General features: G+C 53.1%; 12 protein-coding genes and 1 non-coding gene across 13 annotated transcripts; 5 read left to right on the top strand and 8 right to left on the bottom strand.

Annotated features, from left to right (window-relative positions):
- Positions 1-524: 524 nt before the first annotated feature.
- On the top strand, positions 525-1,676 carry N656DRAFT_718331 (Caleosin-domain-containing protein; the record flags this gene model as incomplete). The annotated part of the gene is made up of 5 exons (XM_064812271.1): positions 525-743; positions 823-1,047; positions 1,133-1,294; positions 1,362-1,454; positions 1,515-1,676. 5 exons carry the CDS (start codon positions 525-527, stop codon positions 1,674-1,676), a joined length of 861 nt encoding a protein of 286 aa, XP_064665847.1.
- A 157-nt stretch (positions 1,677-1,833) lies between these two features.
- N656DRAFT_740058 (amidohydrolase) lies at positions 1,834-3,959 on the bottom strand. The gene is made up of 3 exons (XM_064812792.1): positions 2,952-3,959; positions 2,844-2,896; positions 1,834-2,779 (listed from the first exon to the last, which is right to left on the bottom strand). The coding sequence occupies exons 1-3, from the start codon at positions 3,668-3,670 to the stop codon at positions 2,037-2,039; spliced, it is 1,515 nt and encodes a 504-aa protein (XP_064665846.1). The 5' UTR covers positions 3,671-3,959; the 3' UTR covers positions 1,834-2,036.
- A 729-nt stretch (positions 3,960-4,688) lies between these two features.
- Positions 4,689-4,774, top strand: N656DRAFT_t138. The gene has a single exon. It is a non-coding gene; the product is annotated as a tRNA-Lys (tRNA).
- Positions 4,775-5,603: 829 nt separating this feature from the next.
- On the top strand, positions 5,604-6,308 carry N656DRAFT_434518 (uncharacterized protein). Its single transcript, XM_064809642.1, has 2 exons — positions 5,604-5,727; positions 5,810-6,308. Exon 2 carries the CDS (start codon positions 5,868-5,870, stop codon positions 6,219-6,221), a length of 354 nt encoding a protein of 117 aa, XP_064665845.1. The 5' UTR covers positions 5,604-5,727; positions 5,810-5,867; the 3' UTR covers positions 6,222-6,308.
- A 101-nt stretch (positions 6,309-6,409) lies between these two features.
- N656DRAFT_832401 (uncharacterized protein) lies at positions 6,410-8,394 on the top strand (the record flags this gene model as incomplete). Its single annotated transcript, XM_064818659.1, has 4 exons — positions 6,410-7,063; positions 7,117-7,452; positions 7,534-7,665; positions 7,793-8,394. The coding sequence occupies 4 exons, from the start codon at positions 6,410-6,412 to the stop codon at positions 8,252-8,254; spliced, it is 1,584 nt and encodes a 527-aa protein (XP_064665844.1). The 3' UTR covers positions 8,255-8,394.
- Positions 8,395-8,617: 223 nt separating this feature from the next.
- On the bottom strand, positions 8,618-8,935 carry N656DRAFT_801904 (uncharacterized protein; the record flags this gene model as incomplete). The annotated part of the gene is made up of 1 exon (XM_064818186.1): positions 8,618-8,935. One exon carries the CDS (start codon positions 8,933-8,935, stop codon positions 8,618-8,620), a length of 318 nt encoding a protein of 105 aa, XP_064665843.1.
- A 361-nt stretch (positions 8,936-9,296) lies between these two features.
- Positions 9,297-10,713, bottom strand: N656DRAFT_718201 (FAD/NAD(P)-binding domain-containing protein; the record flags this gene model as incomplete). The annotated part of the gene is made up of 4 exons (XM_064812256.1): positions 9,297-9,344; positions 9,400-9,676; positions 9,741-9,992; positions 10,046-10,713. The coding sequence occupies 4 exons, from the start codon at positions 10,711-10,713 to the stop codon at positions 9,297-9,299; spliced, it is 1,245 nt and encodes a 414-aa protein (XP_064665842.1).
- Positions 10,714-12,080: 1,367 nt separating this feature from the next.
- N656DRAFT_839831 (FAD/NAD(P)-binding domain-containing protein) lies at positions 12,081-14,223 on the top strand. The gene is made up of 4 exons (XM_064818914.1): positions 12,081-12,525; positions 12,585-12,622; positions 12,698-13,113; positions 13,175-14,223. The coding sequence occupies exons 1-4, from the start codon at positions 12,403-12,405 to the stop codon at positions 14,062-14,064; spliced, it is 1,467 nt and encodes a 488-aa protein (XP_064665841.1). The 5' UTR covers positions 12,081-12,402; the 3' UTR covers positions 14,065-14,223.
- On the bottom strand, positions 14,144-16,312 carry N656DRAFT_839830 (uncharacterized protein). The gene is made up of 3 exons (XM_064818913.1): positions 16,155-16,312; positions 15,451-16,078; positions 14,144-15,368 (listed from the first exon to the last, which is right to left on the bottom strand). Exons 2-3 carry the CDS (start codon positions 15,840-15,842, stop codon positions 14,495-14,497), a joined length of 1,266 nt encoding a protein of 421 aa, XP_064665840.1. The 5' UTR covers positions 15,843-16,078; positions 16,155-16,312; the 3' UTR covers positions 14,144-14,494.
- Positions 16,313-16,714: 402 nt separating this feature from the next.
- N656DRAFT_784290 (uncharacterized protein) lies at positions 16,715-17,944 on the bottom strand. Its single transcript, XM_064816136.1, has one exon. It carries the CDS (start codon positions 17,881-17,883, stop codon positions 17,068-17,070), a length of 816 nt encoding a protein of 271 aa, XP_064665839.1. The 5' UTR covers positions 17,884-17,944; the 3' UTR covers positions 16,715-17,067.
- Positions 17,945-17,981: 37 nt separating this feature from the next.
- Positions 17,982-19,351, bottom strand: N656DRAFT_761640 (carbohydrate esterase family 12 protein). Its single transcript, XM_064813250.1, has 4 exons — positions 18,902-19,351; positions 18,675-18,841; positions 18,496-18,600; positions 17,982-18,433 (listed from the first exon to the last, which is right to left on the bottom strand). The coding sequence occupies exons 1-4, from the start codon at positions 19,065-19,067 to the stop codon at positions 18,053-18,055; spliced, it is 819 nt and encodes a 272-aa protein (XP_064665838.1). The 5' UTR covers positions 19,068-19,351; the 3' UTR covers positions 17,982-18,052.
- On the bottom strand, positions 18,774-19,607 carry N656DRAFT_434312 (uncharacterized protein). Its single transcript, XM_064809641.1, has one exon. It carries the CDS (start codon positions 19,542-19,544, stop codon positions 19,071-19,073), a length of 474 nt encoding a protein of 157 aa, XP_064665837.1. The 5' UTR covers positions 19,545-19,607; the 3' UTR covers positions 18,774-19,070.
- Positions 19,608-20,763: 1,156 nt separating this feature from the next.
- On the bottom strand, positions 20,764-22,196 carry N656DRAFT_784288 (NAD(P)-binding protein). The gene has a single exon (XM_064816135.1). The coding sequence runs from the start codon at positions 21,720-21,722 to the stop codon at positions 20,943-20,945; it is 780 nt and encodes a 259-aa protein (XP_064665836.1). The 5' UTR covers positions 21,723-22,196; the 3' UTR covers positions 20,764-20,942.
- Positions 22,197-22,469: the final 273 nt, after the last annotated feature.

Genomic DNA, 22,469 nt, shown 5'->3' with positions numbered 1-22,469 from the left:
TAAAACTGTAGGGCTGTGAAGCCTACCTGGGTGTAGACTAATTAAAATTTTTGTGGTTTTGGGTTTTGGGACACTTCCGTGAAACGAGCGCTGTATTTAGCATGTGGTCCTTGTGGAACTTGCCAAGCTCACTGCTCGGGGCTTAGTCAGGGGTATCACGACGGTCATGATGACGTCACCGGTTTGCAAAACTAAAGAGGAAGTGGCGGTCGTCGGTAATGCAGACAACTGGTCTCCGGATCAGGAACCGCACGTGCAATTGCTGCTCCGTTCCTGACAATCACAGGTGCTCCAATTGGTTGCACAGTGCACTACAAAAGGCCTTTCATATCTGACCCGGCTATCCAAGTCGATCAAATACCTTACTCGAATTGGTCTTCATTTTCCAATTTCCCCCGGGTTCTTCCCCCTCTAATTCTTGGCCCTCGCGTTTTTACCGACCTGAGTTTTGGACCATCTCTTTACAATACCTTTGCCGCCTGAGTCCAACCCAGAGTTCAAAACCTCCAGACCCAGCCGACGCGATGCCCCGGTCACGCTCAGGGGGCTCAAGCCCAACCACCAATGGCGACCCCGTTGACTTTGACGTGGCCGCCCCAAGGTGCCCGCCCACCAGCCGCCGCAAGCAGGCCGTAGACACCGACGCCTTCATCAGCAAGCCCTCCATTGCCCGTGCCAATCTGGCCGTGTCGATGGCCAAGCCCGAAGGCAGTCCCGAGTCGCAGAATAAGTTCAAGGACTATGTCAGTTGCGCCCAGCTAGCCTAATGGTCTCACATGAGGACGGGAACTGATCATGCATTTTGACTGTGTGACTCTACAGACCGTCCTCCAGCAGCACGTCCTCTTCTGGGACCGTGACAACGACGGTCAGATCTACCCCTGGGACACGTACATTGGCTTCCGGGACCTGGGGTTTAATATCCTGTTCTCCTTCCTCGCGATGGTGATTATTAATGGCAACTTTTCGTATCCCACGCGGTTGGCCAAGTCGTACATCCCGGATCCCTTGTTTCGTGTCTATGTGGGGAGCATCCACAAGGCAAAGGTACGATGTTGGACAAACTTGAGCACTTTCCATTCTCTTCTCATAGACTCATCCTTTGATCCGTTGGCGCTAACTTTTCGCTCAGCACGGCTCTGATTCTGGAACTTACGACAGGGAGGGCCGCTTCCTCCCGCAGAACTTTGAGGACATGTTCTCCAAGTGGGACGTGACGGGCTCTGGGTCGCTCTCTGCCTCGGAGCTGTGGAACATGATCAAGGGGAATCGGCTGGCTGTTGATCCGTACGGGGTATGTCGTGGTATTTCCTTGCCAATTCTCGCGTCCTAATGTGAGTGGCTAACCTGGATGGTTCCAGTGGGGTGCAGCTATCTTTGAATTCGGAACCACCTGGCTGCTGGTGCAGAAGGATGGGCGCGTGTCTAAGGAGGACCTCCGTCAGACGTACGATGTGAGTTTTTCCGAGTAAAGTGGAGGGTTAGGAGCTAGAGTGAACGGCTAACCGAACCAGGGCACCCTCTTCTGGAAAATCAAGGAGGCCAGAGAGCAAGGCAAAGGCTGGGACAAGGGATTTGGCCTCGGGGATCTGGTGGTCCTGGCCAAGAACACTATCAAGGGATTCTTGCTGAGGGAAGGCGGCCCCTTGGAGAATCTCGCCCGGCGCAGTGACTGACGATAAAATGATATTGCGACGTCAGTACTGCACTTGTGGTGCTACCCTGAACAAACCAAGCGATTTAGCACCTAAACAGCCATGCTGGCGAATGGGTGCTGCTTCTACGGTGCTGTTTCATTCAAAGCGCCGACCAGCATTCTCAAGGCTTCTTTCTGGCTCAGAACCCACAGCGGTATAACATAAGAAAACAGGACGGAGTTAGGTACCAAGATACTGCGCGGTCTCCCAGCGTGTTGACATCTACCAGCCAAAGTGTCAGTAACCCACGTATCTGACCTGAAGTGGGATCTAGGAAACGAAATCCTTTCGTAGCGTCCGAATCAGCTATCGCCGTTGGAACCGACCTCAGCTTAATCCTCAAACTTCTAAAAGCGTCTCCGCATACCCGTCCCCTTCACCCCTGAGCGTATCCACCCGCTGCGTGATGCCTCCATTCAAGACCGGCAACGGCGTGTTGATAAGATCCCTCTGAATCCGCCTTGCACTTTCCAAGAACCGCTGCTTCACCTCCGTTTCGTACCTCTTATCCACAATCTTCCCATCCCTCTTCCTCCACCGCCCATCCACCATAACCCCCTGGACATCCCCGATATTGGCATGCAGGATCACAGCCGCGACCGGATCAACCCAGCCCAGCATGCCAGGACTCGTCCCGTCCCAAATCACCAAATCCGCCTTGGCGCCCTCACAGAGCACGCCTAGGTCATCCCTCCGCAGCGCCAGCCCGCCGTGGCGCGTGGCCAGCAAAAAGGCCTGGTTGACCGACATGGGGTTGTTGATGGGCGTCTGCCACAGGTCAAGGACGAGTTCGTAGCGCGTGCGCCGCGCGCTCTGAAGCCACAGTCGTGCCTGCGTCAGGATGTCGGTCGAAAAGGTAAAGTGCGTGTCGACGCCCAGCGCGGCCTGGTCCAGGATCAGGTGCGCCGTCGGGTGCCCGTGGCCGTAGTGCATCTCGGACTCGGGCGTGATGGAGATGTATTGGTTGGCGGACCGCAAGAGGGTGGCCCCCGCCGCGGTGAGGAAGGAGGCGTGCGAGATGATGATGGGGATGGGGAGGTTGAGGATGTTGAGAGAGTCGAGGTCCTCGGGCGAGTTGTCGACTGCGATGGGTTAACGTTAAATGTTACCTAGAGTCAGGGGCAGGGGTTAAGCGGAGTGACTTACAACCATAAGGCCCTTGGACGGAGTGCGTTGTCAGGACAGAGAGGTTGAATTCCCTGTCACAGTCAGTGTGCCGAACACAGCATGCAGTGGCAGTATGTGAGAACACACCTTATGAGTCCAACAATCGCCTCCACCACGGTGAGGTTTGGATTCGGTCCAAACGAATCATACGCAATTCCCATGCTCGTCGGAGTCCCTCGAAACGAAGCAGTGGCAGCAACTGCTCGCAAGTCGGCCAGCTGCTCGTCGATGCTAAAATTCTCCCTGTCCTGAATTGTATAGCACCAAAAGACACGCGCATTGCTGTCGATGGATGCCTGCAAGCCTGCCACGGCCGCTTCGTGAGACCACGTGTGATGCGCATGGTCCACGGAAGTCGTCACGCCAGCATTGAGCGCCTCGTACAAGCCCGCCAGTTGGCCGATGTAGACATCCTCGGCACTGACATGACCTTGCGCGGCGAAGCCGATGTACCGAGGGAAGTACTCGATCAAGGACGTGTTGCTCCCAAGCGTCTTGAACGCCGTCTGCCAGCCATGTCGGTGGGTGTCGATAAAGCCAGTGGTGAGAATCTTGTCCGTGATGTCGACCTCTTCAGTGCCGGACGGCAGCTCAGAGCGGGTTGGGAGGTTCGGGAAGATGCTGGCAATTCGGTCGCCTGTCACCAATACCGCGCCGTTGCGAATCACTTCGAGCGATTCAGTCTCTCTGTTGAATGCGACAATCGTGCCATTCCGAAAGAGGGTTGACGTGGTGTTGGCTGCGCATGCAGCCGATATGTCCAAGACTTGGAGTAAAAGAGGGAGAATGTGTCTGAGCGGCATCATGACTCCAGGTCGTATTTGGTGCCAGTGATCTCATGCAACTGCTGTATAACCCTTTGCAGCTGATGACACTGAGATGCGGCATGCCCATTATCGACCCGAGGCAGGTTCTGTTCGAGTTTGATCCGCGTCCTTTAATCACCTCGTATGCCCGGTAGGCGGAATAGTTTGAGAGCCGAGGGGCCCGAATCGGGGCGGATGCGCCTTCGGCCAAACCACGTCATAGTTTCCAGTCCCTGGCCAGCACCAGGAGCGAACCAGGCAATTGTATCTCGGCCGGCAGCAAAACACGGGCCAGATCGGCTTTTATGGACCTCGCAAGGATTCTACGAAGTAACGCCCGCTTGGATTGCAACTTCGCACAGGGTATCTCATTGGTCGGACAGTCTGAGTATTACCAACAATATCGGCCCAACAACAGTCCCGAAGCTCGGTTTTGGGTCCTGATCGGCTGTTTGCCTGACTACAGATACCATAGGTATATGTCATATGTTCAGTGTTTACAGGGAATTCAAAAACAACACCGGTATAGCCAGTGATACAGTTAAAAGTCATGTCCTATCGCTGTGTCTCCTATTAAGGTGTAAGCGCCTGTGGGCTAGGGACTGGAGTGCTATCTCAGGGGGCACTACTAGTTGGAAGGAGAAAGAGGCGTCTAAGCGGTACCTAACCTATGTTATCATGGCATTTTGACCAGTCCTTTGCAAACAAGGGGGACATTACTTACTGACACCACGCTGACATTGATGGCTCCTTCGTTATGCAGGTTATCAAAGCCCTGTTGAGTGGGAAGGAGGAACCCTGGAGGAACCCTGTATTTGTTGGAGGCCACTGTGGGCACTGGGCTTGGCTCTTTTCCCTCCTCCAACCTCCAACCTCCGTACAGACAATACAACCATTCTTTGCTAGGCTTCTTCAGCCCCTTTCATAGCATTCGCCCCTTGCAGATCTGGCACTGCGCGACTACCACCTCCCGAGCACCCCTTGAGCAAATTTTGCCACAGCAATGTCCAAATAGCCTGCCCGGCTAGCTCAATCGGTAGAGCGTGAGACTCTTAAGGACTCTCCGTCATCTCAAGGTTGTGGGTTCGACCCCCACGTCGGGCTCAATTCCCGTCGAACGACTTCTTTTTTCTTTTTCTTGTTTTTTCTTGTTTTTTCCTTCCCCTTCCCAAAGCGATTCCTAAGAGCATAAGGTGAAAAGGAAGGTGTATAAGGTAGGTAGGTAATCTCAATCACTAGAGCTCCCTTTCCCAAAACTTTTGGGCCAAAAGCCTAGCTGAAATTAAGGCACATAGTACGGACCACCGGAACCTTACACAGTTACACTTGCTTGACAGGCCAATACTTGTCAAACCAGCGGCCAGAAAATGAGCTGCGGGTTGTTCAGGGAACAGCAGCTGATGAGAATTCGGCCCTCGGGCCGGTTCCTCGTATATTGGTTCGCCCGTCGGCTAGATTTGGGGGCCGAGACCGAGAAGGATTGGAAGACCAAAGCCGAGAAAGAAGTGGGATGCCGATACCTAGGCGGCTAGGCCGAGGAGGACCTTGAAACACGAGGGAATGGGATTAGATATTGGCAGCCATTATACCTAATCTCAGCAAACTGGTTGATGACCATCCACGATACCTCCGTCATGGCTTCAGAAGTCGGATTTAGGCGCAGCATGTACTTAGCAAACGACTTCACGGCCAGCCTGGCTCCGTTAGGTCTCGATACAGTGCATGGCCGAACCGGCGGGGATAGCTCAGCTGAGTCGAGTCTGTGGACTCACTACTAGTAGTTGGGCTGCTGTACTGTACCGTGGTATGCTGTCTGGTTGCGGTTTCGAAGAGTGGTAACTCGCTCTGAATGGTCAGAAGTACGCCACTTACAGCCCGCCACATAGAGTCAAGCAGAGACACCGGCATATGTAAGTAAGCTCCCCGCTTTGCACAATGGCATCTCCCATCCCCGCAGACGACTGGACTCAAGAAAGTAGAAAAAGAACATCCTATGTCTTAACCTCATTACGAAGCTCCCAACCATAGGCGATGTAACTCGGCAGGAGTATCTAGAGGTATGTAGTGGTTGCAATGAGATGCTGTCGAGAAACTTCAGGGGTAGACGTGATATTAACTTTCTGAAATGAGAAGTACCAGACCTCGACCAAACCGATCAAATTCTCGGCGGAGAAAATGAGGATTTGGAGAATACAAGATGGCTGTTGCGACCACGAGTGCGAGCATAGATGGAGAGTCTGATATCCACAAACGAGAGCCACTCCTGACGTTTATAAATGCAATGCGACACTGGGATCGTTATCCTAAGAACCTTCTCGATCGCACCGGACTTGATGATCTAGTCACCGACATCACAGGCAACTTCACCGCCACCGAGCGCAAGGTCCTCTTCGGAGCGCCATTCAAAGGTCAAAAACGGCTCCCAGCGCGTGCCAAAGCTATCAGAAAGGCTCTTCAGGTTCTCATTCACGATGCAGGCATCAGCAGGAACGACGCCTCTGACTCGGAAGAAGAGCGAGACAGAGGAAGAATCATGGATTATGGGACCTAACGTGTCGTCTCGGCCCGAGCGCTTGACGAGTTCTTCGGTTTTCGCCACAATCCCTGTAGCCGAGACGAAGACGGCTCGCTTGACTTGGCACTAGGGGCGGATCCAGTCTGCCGGTTCATGTTAGTTCCCTTGACTCTTTTCACTAGACTCCGGTATTTTGTGAAAGCGGGAGTCACCCGACCATTGACATGCTTGTTTACCTACTCAGTTTCTTGGCATCTTTGGTCTCTTCCAAGCGCCAGCGACTCAGAATTACCGAGGAGATGCTGCTGAAAATCCTCACTTACCACCAGGTGTCCCCTTGCTTCCTTCACTTCATATCGTACCTAGGCAATGACCCGATGACAGGTGAGAGTGACCCCTTTTTCGGCAGCTTTTACCGACTAAGGATGTTTTCGAAATCGGCCTCTTCACTCGTCGAGCTCGGCAGGAGTGGTCGGCACTACCAATTCGTCTTTGAGTTGCGGGTGATGCTCAAGGATCAGTTGTTGGAGGAGGACTACGATGAGGAGGAAGAGTTGTCTCTGGACGAATACGAGCTCGCAAATCTGTATGGCAAGACCAGGGCGGTGGTTTACCACCATTTTGACGTTGACAACGGCAAGAGCCTGTGGATCATTACGAGCACTGATCCACACAGTGACGAGACTGCCTCGGATGGCCTGAGGGACAACAGTTCCAACGATATCAGGTCTGCGTTCTTAACCCGCGCCTTGTCGTCGAGTAGCCCAATACAAGAGCGGTTCGAGAACAGTCTGCGAGCACTAGTCTGCCTCGTTGACTGGTCAATGAGCAAGTACAACTCCTACATCACCTTGATGGATGATGTCTTGGGCGATCTTGTAAGCAACCCCGATTCGCTGCTGGTTGCCCGGCTGGAGCTAATATCAGCCAGACGGATATATACACCGTATATGAGCATGGAGATGACGTCGAAGGCATTGCGTTGAAGAAGCTGAACCGCTTCATGGAGCAACTGGAGGAATGCATAACGAGCCTTGAGGCGAACAGATATGTATGTGCCGCCCTCATCAAGTTTTACAGACAAGAACTGCTTCAAGATCCGAAACTTCAAGGGCTACAGCTTGATTGGATCAACAATCACCATGAGGAAGTTCGAAAGACCATCGACGATGCGACTGCGAGGATACAAGTCTATTCCGAAAACATCAATGACATTCTGCGGCGGGCTGCCGTGGTGCAGCGCATAGGTAGGAGGCGCGAAGCCACGGTAAGCATTCCATTCCTTCATGTTCCTGTTGTTGTTAAGTTAAATGACCTTCCATCTCGTACGCTGACTACCACGCAACAGATCCATAGATTTGTCCAGGACCGTAACGAGCGAACGATGAGAGATCTCGCCGAGTTCACACGCCAGGACTCGGCAGCTATGCGTGTCTTTGCGACCGTTACCTTAATCTTGCTACCCATGAGTGTAGTCTCTGTAGGTTCTTCATGTCCATTCTCTGCTGAGTCCATCCCTTGATGCACACGAAGGCATTGTTGAAGTAGTACCGTCTTCAACACACACGGCAATCCCGAGTCCTACCAAACTGACCTAAACCCCACAGACAATCTTCACAACCGATATCGTTAAATTCTCGCCTCCCGACTCGCCTTCCTCATCCTCCGCTCCCCCTTCCAGCCCAACAGGCCATGTGCTCCTAACGGCCACCTTTTCCCCTGGGACCGCTTTCTGGTGGACCATTTCCAACATTTTTGCGACCTCTTTAGTCGGAATCTCCAGCGAGCTTTGGTGTCGCGCGGCTACCAGGGCATCATTCAAGAAGGGGGCGAGTACCTCGCCGGCACTGCGGCGATCCTCCGGTGGTGACAGGCACGCCTGGTTCAAAAAAGGCTCAGAAGCCAAGGCAAAAAGGGGACTGCAGGCCGGGCGGGCGAGCAAGCCCACAAGTTGGAGATGGGCCTTTCCGGGGTGGTTCGACCAAAGACGGCCCGGGAAGCGGCTCAAGAAAAGGAGGCCTGTTAGGGGAAGGGGAAGTTTGAAGAGCCGTGGCAAGGGGAAAGGGTAGGATTGTTATTGCGGTTGGGCCTGGGAATGGTCGTAAGAGATTAGGTATGTCTGTTGAAATGCACGGTTATGGGGTACGAAGATGATTGTATCCAGCCCTGAGCAGTTTACCTCAAAGACTGGGAGATAGCCTGAATACCTTATGTAGATACAGATGAACGGATCCCTGCTCCACGAGGTACCGCACTTCAACGTCCCTGTGACAGTATTACATGTGGTCTCTGCCCCTGAATCTCAACACTTTTACACCCCCACGTGCATGCTCAACACCTCGCACAGCCACAACACGGTCAACACCTACCCCAGACAACCCTGTCCGGCACCAGAGAGCCTTCCATCCTAGGCATCATGGGTCACCACCGCTTTAAGCGTCACGGTCCGAGGTGCCGATCCCGTTGTCGTCGACAGGAGCGTGGTTGTCCCGGCGCCAGTCACGGTTGTCGCTGGTGTCGACAGGAGAGGAAGTTGCGTGATTGTCCCGACGCATGTCACGGTTGTCAGTGATGTCGACGGGAGAGGAGGTTGCGTGGTTATCCCGGCGCATGTCGCGGTTGTCAGTCGTGTCCGCAGCCGTGCCGATGGAGGCGTCTGGCACGGCGTTTTCCTGCCGTGTGTGCAGGCGAGCGGACGGCAGGGCCATTGCCGCGGTGGCGAGGCCCAGGAGGACAAACTTTAGTTGCATTTTCCTGTGTTCTTTGGGGAGTTGTTGGTTGCTTGTTGGTGTGTTGGGGATTGAGAATGACTGGAGACGGAGAGTCTAAGCTAGCAACGGGCCCTTTTATGGTTTGCCTGCTTGGGTCTCTGGCTGGACAAGCAAGTTTGAGGTTGGTGACGCCCGACCCGCTGCCGTGAACCGGCGGGTGGAATGCTGACCCGACGAGAAGGATGACACGTACATCATGGACTCCTGAGCAAGTAAGCGATGCATCTAAGCCACCCCGTATGCACTAGTTTGCTTGTCCAGAGCTCCTAGGGCCAACGAACTTGCTAGATTCCATGAGCCAGTCTTGACTAACTGGAAAGCATCGTTTGACACCAGCTTACTACCGAAAGTGCTGCGTCATGTCATATCGCAACGACGGTAGTCCAGGCTGTTGCGAATGTCAACAAACCCCCGGTGTAGTCTGGTGAATAGGACCAACTCACCTTCGTTGCAGCCTCCGCGCCGGCTGGCCTCTCTTGCATCTCCTTGATCATCCTGAAGAAAGAATCCTTCTCCATTGCCTCGTCCGGATCTGAGTACTGAAACAGCCGCCGCATGTTGTCCGTCGAAATAGGGTTGATAATAGTCGCCCAGATCCGTCTCCGTACCTCGTCGTACACGTCGAGGATTGAATCATCGGCTTGACCGGTGTGGATGCCCACGAGGCTCTCGTAAAGGCTGCCGACGTCGGCAATACCCCCTGTAAGACCCATTCCACCGCTGTTCGTGATTACTTATCAGTATCACATGCATTCATAACTGGCAAGATCACGGAAAAGCTTACAAAGGATTACACAAATGAGCTGCGTCTGCCGCCAAGATGTACCGCCCGACGCGCATCTTGTCCACGCACCGCTGGTGCACCTTGTATGGACTGAAATTGACCAGCTTGTACTTATCTGGCGTGGGGTTGCCGGGCAAGAAGGCTTGAAACTTGGCCGGCTGTCTTTCCTTCAGCTGATCGTATGTGAGCCCTCCAACCTCACCATACGTCACCCGGTACAGGCCGTCGGTCTGAATCCGGGCGACCATATGCCTGAGACATGTCAGTCTGTTCGTCCTCGTTCCACGGCATGATTACCAACTTACCAGTGTTCCGGATGGACAAAGAACTGGCTATCGTCGTAGCCACAGCTCCCTAGATAATCGTAATACACATTCGTCGCCACAATCTGCTCATCCCACGTATACCCAGGGAAAACATCATCCCCAAACAGTCTCCTCCTAATCGTACTATTTGCCCCATCACAGCCGACCACGTAATCGGCCTCCCTGACCTCAGTGACCCCACCCCCTTCGTCCTCGGTCCCCTTCCTCTCAACCTTGACCCACGCCTTCCCCTCCTCCTCCGGCCTGCCAATATCAACAACCTTATATCCATAAAAGATCCTCGCGTTGTCCTGCTTCAGGACCTTTCTCTCCAGTATCATCCCCAACCTGTGCAGGGGCAAGCAGACCATGCTATGCCCACCGGGGCCTGGTGTGTTGCGGACTGCGACCATTATGGTCTTGTCTTGGTCGAGGCGTCGCCACGAGACGCCGTCCGGGATGAAGCCTTGGGCACAGACTTCGTCCAGGATCCCCGCACGCTCGAATTCGATGCACGACTCGGCCGTGTAGTGGCTCGCGCGCGGGTTGTTGTCTAGCCCGGTGGCCTGCTCCAGCAGATCCACCGGGATGCCTGCCTTGGCGAGAAGAAGTGCGAGCAACAGCCCGGATGGGCCCGCGCCGACTATGATCACTTTTGATAGGGGCATTTGGGAACTTGAAAGGGGGGATCGGGATAACTCTTGGGCTGGGATGGTGGCTGATGTCTTTAAGCGGTTTTAGTAAAAGAAGAAAGTTGAGAGCTTCAAGTCGTAGCTGTCCAGTCAGTTTCCCAATCAAGAGAAGTCGGAGAGGAGACGGAGCCATGAATACCTGTAGGCTTGTCAGATACTACTAACCTGCAGGCGGTTTCAACTTGAAGTTAGGTACAGTCGGGGATCTGATCTATCTACCGATAGCAATCAAGTGAGGTTGCTGGCAGATCTCCAACTTTGCCCCGCACACAGACATCCTCAATCATTGGGGGCCAGGGCGGGTGAAGAGCCGGGATATTGAAGAGACATGAAGGGACAGGTATTGGGTACAACGCTCTGGCGGGTAAGTGTTTCCGTCGCTTCAATCGCAGACCTCCAGTAACTGGAGCGGTATTTTCATTGAAATGCATGAGATCTTTGACCTGGCGTTGAAGTTAGGCGTTGGACACAGGTGTTGTGATGTCTCAGGGGGGAGTCAGGGGGGAAAAACGACGAGGGGTTAGGGTTATACGCGTCTTCGGAACTCGCTCAAGTCGGAGGTCGGTGAACGCCGATTTTAATTCTACAAGAGTCGTTGCTACGCTTGCCTCTCGAGAAGATAACGCTCGTGTGTATAATGCTCCGCGCTGATTGACGGCGGGGTTACAGCCATGTGGCATCGTCCCTGCCGCTGGAATGACGAGTGTCCTGTGATCTTGGATGGTTCCCGATGTTTCTCTGCCAATTGAGGTACAATAAGGTAAGCTCGGCTCCAGGCGGAGAGATTGCGTCGGTATGTACATTGAGGAGGGTGGACATCTGTTAGTGCAGCGAAAATTTTGTGTGCAAAAACGATCCTCTCGACTACCCCTCTTAACAGAACTTCAGGTCGGATATGTACTCTCCCGTACTTGCAGCTGCAAGTGATCTTGAATCACAAATGTGGAGTAATTGCAATTGGCATTTCAGCGTCGACAACAGACTGCCACTGCGCATGAGGTTAAGCTCAGTAGGCTGATTGGGTCGGGTACTCGACAGCAAACGGGGTGGTCAGACCGTGATTTCGCATCTTTTTGGAGTGCTCGAATGCCCAAGTGAACGCCGCAGGCGCTTCGTCGCCGCTTCCCAAGGTACCTTACCTAAGGTAGGTACTCACTGCAATATGCCCCATAAAATGCCTTACCACCCAACCCGGCATTGTTGCATACGAATCTGCCTGCAGTGGTCCTGCCATTGGTAGCATTGCTGCGGGCTGAGCCCCTTGCGGGGCGGCAGGATCGACCAGCAAACTGTACTGGACTTCGTATTGTGCCCAAGTTGCCTCGCTACGCGGTGAGTTCCAGGTTGTAAAGTGCCATCTGACGAGACACCTCAGCTCGCTCAGGTACCACCTGCCCCGAATCGCTGCCATACAGTAACTTCGTCGATGATTCCACATCGCATGACACTAAGAAGATCTACCGGTATCTTGGAGCTCCATATTCTCGATTTACCACCTGGCGCATCTTGCCACGCAGTGCACGCACTCGCGGCATCATATACATATATAAGTGCAAGTCGGTCGAACATGAAGGTGACTGCTACTACCACGACTCGAAAACTACACCTAAACCTGGGAAATACTTCGAGTACTACTTGGTCAGTGACACCCAGGTCGTGCTGGCTATGGACCAAAAGCATGTGTGTGTCGTCGGCGCCGGGATATCTGGCTTGCGATGCGCCGATGTCTTGCTCTCGCACGGATTCAAGGTGACTATCATAGAGGCGAGAAACAGGATAGGGGGCAGGGTGCGTTAACAGTCGTGTTCGATGCATCTACGGCGGACCAACTTACCTTTCGGTTACAGATCTGTCAGTCCGAGGGACTTGGGTATACAGTTGACATGTACGTCTCCGTGCCATGTCAAACCGCAACACAGTTGAAGACCACGAGCAGAGTAGCGAGGCTAATTGAACACAGAGGCCCCAACTGGATTCATGCCTGGTCTGACTCGGGTGAACCTCATCCCATTTACAAGCTGGCTATGGACACCAAGACTCCACTACACCACTGGAACAACAAGCAGCTGATCTTCGACTCGGACGGGAACAAACTTCCTGATGAACTGACCGAGCGCCTGTCGACCATTCTCTGGGAGATCATTGAAGAGGCCTTCAACTTCAGCAAGGCTGCTCACGAAAAAAACGGGGGTAAAGACATTGCGAGTACTGACTCCTTACAAGATTTCATCCGACGAAGAGCTCAGGACATTGTCTCAGACGCGAAGGAACGTGCCCTGCTGGTCCAGATGAGTGAGATGTTTGGTGCCTACGTCGGGCAGCCGGTGTGGCAACAGAGTCTACGTTTCGCGTGGATGGAGGAGTGCTGTGGCGGAGGTTCTGCCCCCATTCTCATCAGTTCCGCTTACCACGCTGACATTGGGCATCTCACATACAGAGGAGATGTTTGTTTCGTCCAACTATTCCTCCATCCTCGCCCTCGCCGCGAAGCCCGCGCTGACCAGCGCAACTATCCATCTAAACACGCGGGTAGTGGGCATCACCTCTCACCCAGCCGCCTCTCCGACCTCGCGTCAGCTGGTAACTGTCACCACTGATCATGGGCAGACTATGTCGTTTGACGAGGTGGTCGTGACTGCACCGTTGGGATGGTTGAAGAAGAACCACTCAACCCTCTTCGATCCCCCGCTCCCCCCTCGCATCAGGTCCGCCATATCCAACCTATCTTTGTCCCAGCTAGAAAAGGTCTTCTTCAACTTCCCGAGTGCCTTCTGGAAAACAGGTCTGCCCAACGAAGACGATTTTCCATGCTACACAAACTGGCTTTCTCCGACATACTCTGCGTCAACCAACCCTTCCAAATGGCCGCAGGAGATATGGGATCTCTCCTCCTTTGCCCAGCCAAACAGGCACGCTACCATCCTATTCTACCTCTACGGTGACTGTACACGTCACATCGTCAACATGATTAACGGCCAGACTCCCGCGGAGAAGCACCGTCTGCTTGACGATTTCTTTCGGCCCTACTACTCCCTTCTCCCTGGATACGACGCCGAGAATCCAAACTGCACACCGCAAGCCATTCTGGCGACCGAATGGTTTAAAGACGATCTCTGCGGCAATGCGAGCTACTGCAACTTTCAGGTCGGCGTCGAGGAGGCGGATAAAGATGTGCTTGCCTTTAGGGAGGGCTGTGTTGAGAGGCGGCTGTGGTTCTGCGGGGAGCATGCCGCGCCGTTCGACGAGTGTGGCACCGTTGCGGGGGCTTATCTTAGTGGTGAGAGCGTTGGAAGGAGGATTGTGGACTTGTACAAGTCTGAGAGCTAGCGGATGCCTGGGTTTGGGGACGGTCTACTCTCCACATGTGCTTACTGCGTAAAGTATCAGTCAATGTCTTGACGAGAATCGTTATATCGTGTTGCTGTCTTAGCTACTACTACATGTCCCTCTGGAACAAGTGACTCGTAACATATCGCATTATCGTACCTTACCAAAGTCCGATACACATCGGACATGAGTACCAGGTTGTACATAAATACTATACAGCTATCGAGAAGGAGATTTGGGCCAGGAAACCTGTGACGGATAGCCCCCTTGCCATATGTCCAACACGCACATTATATCCTAGCCCCAATAAAGATGATGCAATCGCCAACGGGCCCCTTTGACCACAACCATCGTACTGATAAGGGGATATCCTACTTACCTACCTGCCGCCCACATCCGTCAGGCCTGTCCTCCAGTGCCCGGAACTCGTCTATCCCATCTCCCTAACCCTCCGATCTCTCGCCTCCCGTTCCTCGTCAAACATAATAACCAGCTCTGTATGCCCCCTTTGCGCAGCCAAGCTTCCGGGTGTGTCGCCATCCACGTCGACATTATCCAAATCCGCTCCGTGGTCAAGTAAGATGCGGGCAATCTCCCTGTGGCCCCCGTAACCGCACATGCTCAGGGCTGACCAGCCCCAACGTTCCCGGGCGTTGACGTCCATGCCCAGACTGATCAGCTTGGCCACCCGCTCCAGGTCGCCGTCGCTCGCGGCCTCAATGATATCGGTGTTGTTCTTGAACAGCTTCTTGATCATGACCACAGGGTCGGTGCGTCGTCGGATTTTTATCGAGGGGATTGCAACCCTGTCTGGGAATGATGTCCCTTGTTTGTGGTCTCCCGAGCCCTTGGCGTCCAGCGGCCACTCGAGATGTTGGCGCTTCAGTTCCTCCTCAAACGCATCGTTGGCAGTGGTAAGAGGCAATCCTGACGAGACGTGGTTGCCATTGCCCACATGCAGTGACGAAGCGTCCTGTTCTCCGAAACTGGGGTGAGTCATGTCACTTGTTGGAGGCTCGAGGCTGTAAGGCGGCAATTTTGGAGCAGCATCATTGCATGTTTCGTCGAGTCCTCCGTCGGATAGAACCTGCTTGAGCCAGCCGAGGATGTAGTCCTTCTTCTCCTCGAGCACGGCCGGGCTGATGCCCACGTCCTCGAGCTCCCTTCGCAGCTCGAACCACACGTCGGGCGACTCGATTGCCTGCGCAGCATCGGGCGCGCTGGCTACTGATTTTTCACGTAAGCCGCCTCGAACCTCGGAGATGAATTTGTCCAGCTTCTTCTCAAGACGCGTGGTCCTTGCGCTACAGTACTTCTTGTCAGCCCACGTGTAAGGGGTATGGGTCAAAGTGAGGTCTCCTGGATTAGCAATGAGAACATACTTACAGGACGATAGAGAACCAGGCCGTGAGATTGGTTACCGAAGTGATCAAGCGCCTGCGGAGTTCAGACAAATCCTTCAACCCATACTTCAGGCGGTCCCAAGTTCTCTGTTGCTGGGTGCCGAGACTGTCGTACTTCAGATACAATGCCTCCATGTCCTTCAACACCTTCTCGCATGGGCCGGTGACCATGGCCAGCCGGTTGAGCCGCGAAGTGTCAAGCTGGTCGCCATTTTCGCTCAGGAACTCGGAGATTTCGGTAAGAATCGCGTGGAGAGAGAGTACATCTGCCGTGAGCTGAGCAAAGTCTGCAGATGACTCTTTGTACGCCTTGTACAACCCCCACGCGCACTCGCTCAACTTGATAATGTCGCCGACACCAATTCCTAGGCTCATATTGTAGGTAGGTAGGTTGTGCGGCTTTGGAGTGTCGGTCCTTTTTAAGACCTAGGTTTAATGAGATTCAAGGTCAATGCGTTGAGGCAACGAGACCTCGAGATATGCACAGGGCTCCCCGTCTGGTGTGTGTCTGTGAGACCTCGCCAAGACGTTCGTACCTCACAGCAAGCGGCACAGCAATGCAGCGGTTTGGCAGTACAGATAACCTCACATGTCGAGGTTGAATACAGCTACTTTCCCCATTGTCAGCCAAGCAATCTCCGCAAAGCTTGGATGTACAGCCGTGGGACTACCTAAGGTAGTACCTACCGAGAAAGCTTGTAGAACGCGGCGATAAAGGAGTATTCAGGACCGTATAAGGAGGCCTCGAGCACAGCCCCTTAAAGATGCGCAATGTACAATACAAGGATGATATGCACTAGATCATCGATATGTATAGGCTGATAGCAGACTTAAAGTTGTTATTGCGCAGCTTCCCCTGCCCCTGCTCCCTGAGCTCAGGGGGTTTAACTTTAACTCCAGCAAGCGTGACGGGACGCGGGTGCTTGCAGCGGGCGGATATTGATTGGGTTGTAATCCTTGCTTTGACAGGGTGCAGGGGCTCGAAGTGGTGGTAAGGTGTGGTAGGATTGCGGGATTCAAGCGAGCCAAAAGGGGTGAAGTTTGAGAAAGCCCGGCCGGCAGTGCAAAAGCCAGCCTTCAGCTAACTAATAGCTGTATGCAGTTTTTATTGAATCCTTATGCTTTCTCCCCATTTTCTTCAGCGTGGGCTAACCGCTCCGGTGACTGAGGTGGTCTTCCCTGGCCTCCTCTCCTTCTGACTCCAACTCCACAGGGAAAGGGGTGCAGAAGTCAGCTGAGCATACTGCTGGACAGTGCAGTTACAGAAGTCGCGAATACTTCCTCTCCTCACGTACGGCGAGGTTACATTTCCCATATTCTCAGAGTTGTCATCCAGCAGGCTCAGCAGAGCTGATCATCACATAGAGGACTTCACACTTCATATTTTCACATCAAACTCGGCTCACGATATGTTATGTCCCGGTCTGTGGCACCTTCGCTAACATCAACATGTGGCAGACAGGCAGAGGTTGCCAGAAGCCCGAGTTCGAGGCTGCCACAAACATGATGGGCAGCCGTGAAGACGTGCCTTGCGGGTTCAACCGCCCGTAATGCCGCTCGAAAGACAAGATCGCATTCGTCACATGCAACCTCCGGTCGTTTATGCCCTCTCCACAACCTCCCATACATCACCACCAACCACAACTCTGTCGCCCAGCCTAACATCGCGCAATGAACCCGTCGCGAACGGTATCGGCAAATCCTTTTGACCAATCCGGACCTGGCTAACCCATCTCTGCCGACCGGCGTCCCATCTCAACCGCTCAACGGTGATGTCGTCTCCGTCCCGTGCAAGCACCTGGCAGTGGTGCCCCAGCCGAACAAACAATCCCCTCCTGACCCGACCGCTTTGCATCTCTTCATCGCCTTGCCACTGCAACGCAAGACAGCGGACTTCCTCTTCGAGAAGCGGTTCAACGGGCTCAGACCGCCACAGTTCCTCGTAGTCGGCCTCGATTCCCGTGTTGGGGTCCACCATACTGCCCCTTTCCAGGGTCAGGGCTGGGTTGGATGGGTGTTCAAAGTTGTCGCCTTCGTCGACAAGACCTTCTGTATTCGGCGTGCGAGAGTCTATCCAGTGGTGCCACTGGCAGTGTGTCGCCTTGTTGGCAATTACGGTTTCGGTTCCAAACTGGAGCTTGAACTCGCCGACAGTCTCCTTCTCGCCTACCGAGTTGTCGAAGGCAAGGGGAGAGGAAGACGAAGTACCCGCAATCGCCCAATCGAGTCTTGAAAGTGGGAGGATGCCGTCTCCTGACTCGGGACTTGAACCTTCCTCCGTTGGAGTGGCGGCTGATTTGAAGATGCGAAGGTCGACGAAGCGCCGCTCGGGCGTCGTCAATACAATGGTGGATGTGGGCTCGCTCGGCTCCCCTGGGAGCCAGCGTATGTATTCCCGGACCGAGATGTCACCCATGGTTCGTTGCCTCGAGATTGAATCTGACGGGATGACAGTTTCAAAGTTTGACATGTTCGACAATTCATGCGGGGAAGGTTCAAACTTCAAAGAGCTACGGATCAGGTAAGTTTGGCATAACCCTCTAACCCTAACCCTAATCATACTCCGCTTCACACCACCCCCTATCCTATGCGTCAGGCAGGATATACTCTCCACTCTCAAAAGCTGCCACGATATCCTCTCGGGAAGCAGTATAAGCTTTCAAGTGAGCGGCGAGCTTCGCCGGGATAGTTTTACTACATGTAGTAGTAAGCAACCAGCTGACCATGTTTCCGAACAGGACGTTTCCAGCCGTGTTCAAGTGCGTACGGTCGTCCGGTGCGAGATTGTATGTCATGGCCTTCTCCTCACCAATGGCGTTGAGGTAGGCCATCGAGGCCGAATTCAGGTCGATATAAGCGGCGCCGGAAGTGGCCGCGGCGGCCTTGGTGGCTTCGACGACGTCTTCAAGGTCGAGCGAGATCGTACCATTCTTGAACTTGCGACGGGATAGGGATGTTACGAGAATCTAGGTAGGTGAGTGTTGATACACGATAACTTGTAGACATGTAGCTCATGGAGATTACTGACTGGAGTACCACCGGCAGAGCGCACTTCAGAGACCATCCGCTCGAGGTTGGCTTGGAACTGTTCGATACTGACTCCGGAGGTGGCCTTCTGGTCATTGTGACCGAACTATACGCAGACAAAACGTTCGACCACAGTGGTCAGCGATGTCTTTCCGAACATCGGCTGAGTTGGAAACCCACCTGGATTGTAACATAAGTATCATACTCCTCCGCAGAGCGAGTGACGGACTCAATCACAGTCGCCCAGTCGCCTCCGGCAGAGAAGGATGCGGTAGTAGCACCGCTGTGTCCGTAGTTTGTCCCAATGGAACCGCCGAGTAACGTTTCGAGGAACCCGTCTCCCCAGCCTAGAGAACACTTGTTTAGCTCAAGATCCTTCGAGCAACTTATGCATTCACTCAACTAACCTCCAGGGTTGTCACCGCCAGCAGTCGTTGAGTCACCGGCAAGATAGAAAGCCCCTGCCTTTCTTTGTGGCTTGCTGTGAGCCCTGCCACTGGGGGCGCCGGCGACAAGGGAAGCCGAGAAAAAGAAAAGAGATGAAACGACCGAGGTCTTCATGATGCAAGGCATAACCTATGGACCAATGGCTGGATGCGAGCGTACAGGAAATTGCGATATGCAGTGACGGAAGGCACCATGATGGTTATTAATACCAGACAAGAACCCCAAAAGATACTCAGAAAACACTGTTGTGTAGATGATGATTGGAGTGGTTCCAGAACGCGGGGGACGATATGGTTTCCAGGCTAAGTTTTTACAAGAACAGAGTTTTGGTTGGAGGAAAATATCCATGAATCCAAGTGTGGAAGTGCCACGGGTCCTCCACTCAGGCAGGCTAAGGTACGGTACGGTACATACATGTAGCATCATTGATGCGTGCCGGAATATTAACGCGTCTTGAGAAGGGTTTTTTGAATGTTCCGCAGACGCCGACTCTTCGGTCGGATGGAAGGATGTAGCAGCTGAAGTTTTATGATGAGGGTTCGCTTTCTCCAAGGGCCGTTTCTTCAGTCTCGGGGAAGGAAGGCCCGAGGTACATGTAAACATGTGGAACCTGTAGTTACGTCGACGTCACATCGCATGGTACCAAAACCCGGGGCTGCCAAGGCATCAAAATTGGTGGTGATACTCGCGGGGACTTGGTGAAAAGCTGCCGACACAACTGTTTACCGCTCGGATGGTTGAAGGATGGATGATGGGGGAAAATACGGAGGTATTGCTAAGTGAATACTAGGGGAAAGGGACTGTTTATCACACAGTGTCAGGGGCACCAAGGGGTAGTCAACAAATACCCCTTTTTTGTTGCGTTTCCAGCATCAACCGAAAATCACAAAAATCATCTTTGGTCTGAACAAGGTCCGGTTTGACATCTGTTCCTTCCGTCACTGACCGATATACCTACTAGGTATACAGCCATTCTCTTTCAATATTCCCGTCGTTTGTATTCTCTTTCTTTTTCTTCCTGACTCAGACTGGTATAACATGGCAGGTACTAATCAATGAAATGTGTTGAGCCGTTTTATTACCTAGGTACCTTCAAATTGCTCGCTGATTACTAGTACAAGTGACATTGCCACCAGCTAGATGGCTGTCGCGATCAGGGCATTGTTGTGACTTGATCTTTCAAGGGGTCAAGTTGGGATTTATCATTTAACTAACACAATTCGGGTTCATTTTTCCAGGTGAAGTCGGAGCTCGGAAGCAGAATCGAGAAGGAGGAGCATCATCGCAGCCCCCATTGAGAGGACACAGCAAGCAAAGTCTCTACTAACCTATTCTCCAAAGCCGTCTGGGACGAGCTCGATGCGGGGAAACATGAACTTACCTTATGCAACTTCATCCCAGTCTTCCCCACAACCCCAGATCACGGATGGAGCCCCCGAGGCCCCCGCATCCTCCCAGCAACCGGGCAGGTCTGCACCCCAGTGCCAGGATTAGACCTCACGCTAAGCAAATGTCCTCCCACATTCCGAAATACTTTGGTCTAGGGGCTCTCGCGGGCGGTTTAAGGGGAGAGATATTGTTAACCGCCTGAAACGAAGCAAGTTATGGTCTATAGATCATGATATAACCCTTCCTAGTAGTCTAGGCTAGGCCTTAGCCGTCCAGACCAGACGTTGTTTTGGCATACGGAGCAAAGTAATACTTGATCGACTGCAGCATTGTCTCTCTACTCTACCTGCTATTCTCGTCGTGGTGGAATCGCAAAGGAACATCTAGAGGACTCTTATGTCGCCAAAGCTATGCCCGCACTTTATTGTCAGTGGTTATTACTAGATTCTGATTACTAGATTCTGATTTCCCTGCACTATTTCGGTTCCTGAACACTACTAGACATTCATGAAGACACTGAAGTACTAGGACCAGGGCAGGCCGCGTGGTAGAAGCCCCTATCTTGAGAAGGATCTCCGAGTCCTTCTCCATGTAGCCGTTCTTATTCTTGCATCAGATTCTCATCCGAAATTTCAACAAACCCTGCTCGACGATCTCGTCTTTCCGCTCTTCCAATTCCTTCACATCCCAATTGCACGAGAAAAATCTCCCGGCAAGCCACTCCTTCCTCTCCTTTGCCAGCCACAGCATGGCATCAGCAGCAACCTCGGGAGTATCAACCAAATACTTGTGCAAATCTTCGGGCATGTTGGTTGCGAGCTCTGTCCTGACTCCGCCTGGATGAACCGCAACGGCAATCAGCCCCTGGGTGTGGTACTCCTGGTCGATGAATTCGGTGAAACGACAGATGGCAAACTTGGCCGTTTGATAAGACGAGGCCGACGGGTGTATCCACTGGGCACCGATGCTTGAAAGTGTCATGAAAGTCTTGAGCGAAGACTGCAGCACCAGCGGTATGAAGTATTTGGCGAAGAGGTAGGTGCCCTTGACATTGACCTCCCATGTCGTCCACCAAGGCGCCGAATCTGACTCAGTAATCAGTTTCCACCCGTCCAGGTATCCGGCGTTGGCGATCAGCACGTCCAGACTCCCTCCGAACGCTTGACCCACTGTGCTGGCAGCGTCTCGAACCTGGTCCTCCAAAGTGACATCGACGTTTAGCGAGAGAACGTGAGGCTCAGGATGCCCTGCGTTCATAGCAGCAGCCTTGACTTCCTTCTCGACCTCAGCAAGAGAGGACCGTGCCACTAAGGCGATTTTGGAGCAGCCGGCCATGGCGAAGCGGACAGCAGTTGTCTTGCCCACGCCCTTGGACGCGCCTGTAATGAGCATTGACTTCCTAGATAGATCCGCATGGGTCGGTGAGATCAACTCGTACGTGTCATGGTGACAGGTAACAAAGTTCGTGACCTCAGTTCCGTTTGTCATTCGCGGAGAGAGGGTGGGCATGATGAAGGCTTTGTTGGACTTGGTCAAGAAAGTATATTGCCTTGGACGACGTCGTCTTGATGGAGAAGGACGGAAGATCCGATCGCCTATACAGCTATTCGTAGGAAAGGTTCAGTGTGGATAGATCAAAGTCTCTGGTGGAATGTCCAATAACTAGCTGTGATGTTGACGACATGAGAATTCGAGGTTACGATGAAACGACTCAAGACTGCTCACTCATATACCCCTAGCCCTACTGACGGTTCGCGCGAACACGCATGCTTGAAGCTCAAGACTCCAGTGGAAATCTCGACGTAAACTGGCATAGCCCTCGTCTTCCAACCTTAAGTCCGAGTTGAGTCATACACCGATCGGAGGTAAACACTAACTGCGGAATATTGGATGTAGTCAGCTACGCGGCTAATATACTGCCATCCATGTTTATATGCGTGACCTTCCCACCCCCACGCAGCCACAAGAACTCTAACCTCGGTGGGTAACTGCCTGGGGATGAATACGTTTCCGATGAATAGGTAGGTGGCACGGATCCTGTGATTATAAATACAATGAGAACCAAGGCATCATGCGGCCATGCAGTCTCATAAGCCGCTTTGGTGAGTCTGAGGTTCTGCAACGGCTGCCCAGGTACGC

Source organism: Canariomyces notabilis (assembly GCF_033297395.1).
Source record: "Canariomyces notabilis strain CBS 508.74 unplaced genomic scaffold N656scaffold_33, whole genome shotgun sequence".
NCBI lineage: Eukaryota > Fungi > Ascomycota > Sordariomycetes > Sordariales > Chaetomiaceae > Canariomyces > Canariomyces notabilis.
The sequence above is the reverse complement of the archived record's forward strand: the minus strand, read 5'-3'. Positions and strand labels throughout refer to the sequence as shown.

What these genes read in the sequence shown, in the direction of transcription:
- N656DRAFT_784288 (XM_064816135.1), bottom strand. Translation starts at nt 21,722, where the DNA reads ATGCTCATTACAGGCGCGTCCAAGGGCGTGGGCAAGACAACTGCTGTC.
- N656DRAFT_839830 (XM_064818913.1), bottom strand. Translation starts at nt 15,842, where the DNA reads ATGAGCCTAGGAATTGGTGTCGGCGACATTATCAAGTTGAGCGAGTGC. An exon ending in GCCTGGTTCTCTATCGTCCT is followed by an intron (nt 15,369 to 15,450) that starts GTAAGTATGTTC and finishes GAAGTACTGTAG; the next exon opens with CGCAAGGACCACGCGTCTTG.
- N656DRAFT_761640 (XM_064813250.1), bottom strand. Translation starts at nt 19,067, where the DNA reads ATGCCTTGCATCATGAAGACCTCGGTCGTTTCATCTCTTTTCTTTTTC. An exon ending in ATACTTATGTTACAATCCAG is followed by an intron (nt 18,601 to 18,674) that starts GTGGGTTTCCAA and finishes GTCTGCGTATAG; the next exon opens with TTCGGTCACAATGACCAGAA. An exon ending in GCTCTGCCGGTGGTACTCCA is followed by an intron (nt 18,434 to 18,495) that starts GTCAGTAATCTC and finishes TCACCTACCTAG; the next exon opens with ATTCTCGTAACATCCCTATC.
- N656DRAFT_839831 (XM_064818914.1), top strand. Translation starts at nt 12,403, where the DNA reads ATGGACCAAAAGCATGTGTGTGTCGTCGGCGCCGGGATATCTGGCTTG. An exon ending in GAAACAGGATAGGGGGCAGG is followed by an intron (nt 12,526 to 12,584) that starts GTGCGTTAACAG and finishes TTTCGGTTACAG; the next exon opens with ATCTGTCAGTCCGAGGGACT. An exon ending in CTTGGGTATACAGTTGACAT is followed by an intron (nt 12,623 to 12,697) that starts GTACGTCTCCGT and finishes AATTGAACACAG; the next exon opens with AGGCCCCAACTGGATTCATG.
- N656DRAFT_434518 (XM_064809642.1), top strand. Translation starts at nt 5,868, where the DNA reads ATGGCTGTTGCGACCACGAGTGCGAGCATAGATGGAGAGTCTGATATC.
- N656DRAFT_434312 (XM_064809641.1), bottom strand. Translation starts at nt 19,544, where the DNA reads ATGTTTACATGTACCTCGGGCCTTCCTTCCCCGAGACTGAAGAAACGG.
- N656DRAFT_784290 (XM_064816136.1), bottom strand. Translation starts at nt 17,883, where the DNA reads ATGGGTGACATCTCGGTCCGGGAATACATACGCTGGCTCCCAGGGGAG.
- N656DRAFT_740058 (XM_064812792.1), bottom strand. Translation starts at nt 3,670, where the DNA reads ATGATGCCGCTCAGACACATTCTCCCTCTTTTACTCCAAGTCTTGGAC. An exon ending in GCGATTGTTGGACTCATAAG is followed by an intron (nt 2,897 to 2,951) that starts GTGTGTTCTCAC and finishes TGACTGTGACAG; the next exon opens with GGAATTCAACCTCTCTGTCC. An exon ending in CGTCCAAGGGCCTTATGGTT is followed by an intron (nt 2,780 to 2,843) that starts GTAAGTCACTCC and finishes AACCCATCGCAG; the next exon opens with TCGACAACTCGCCCGAGGAC.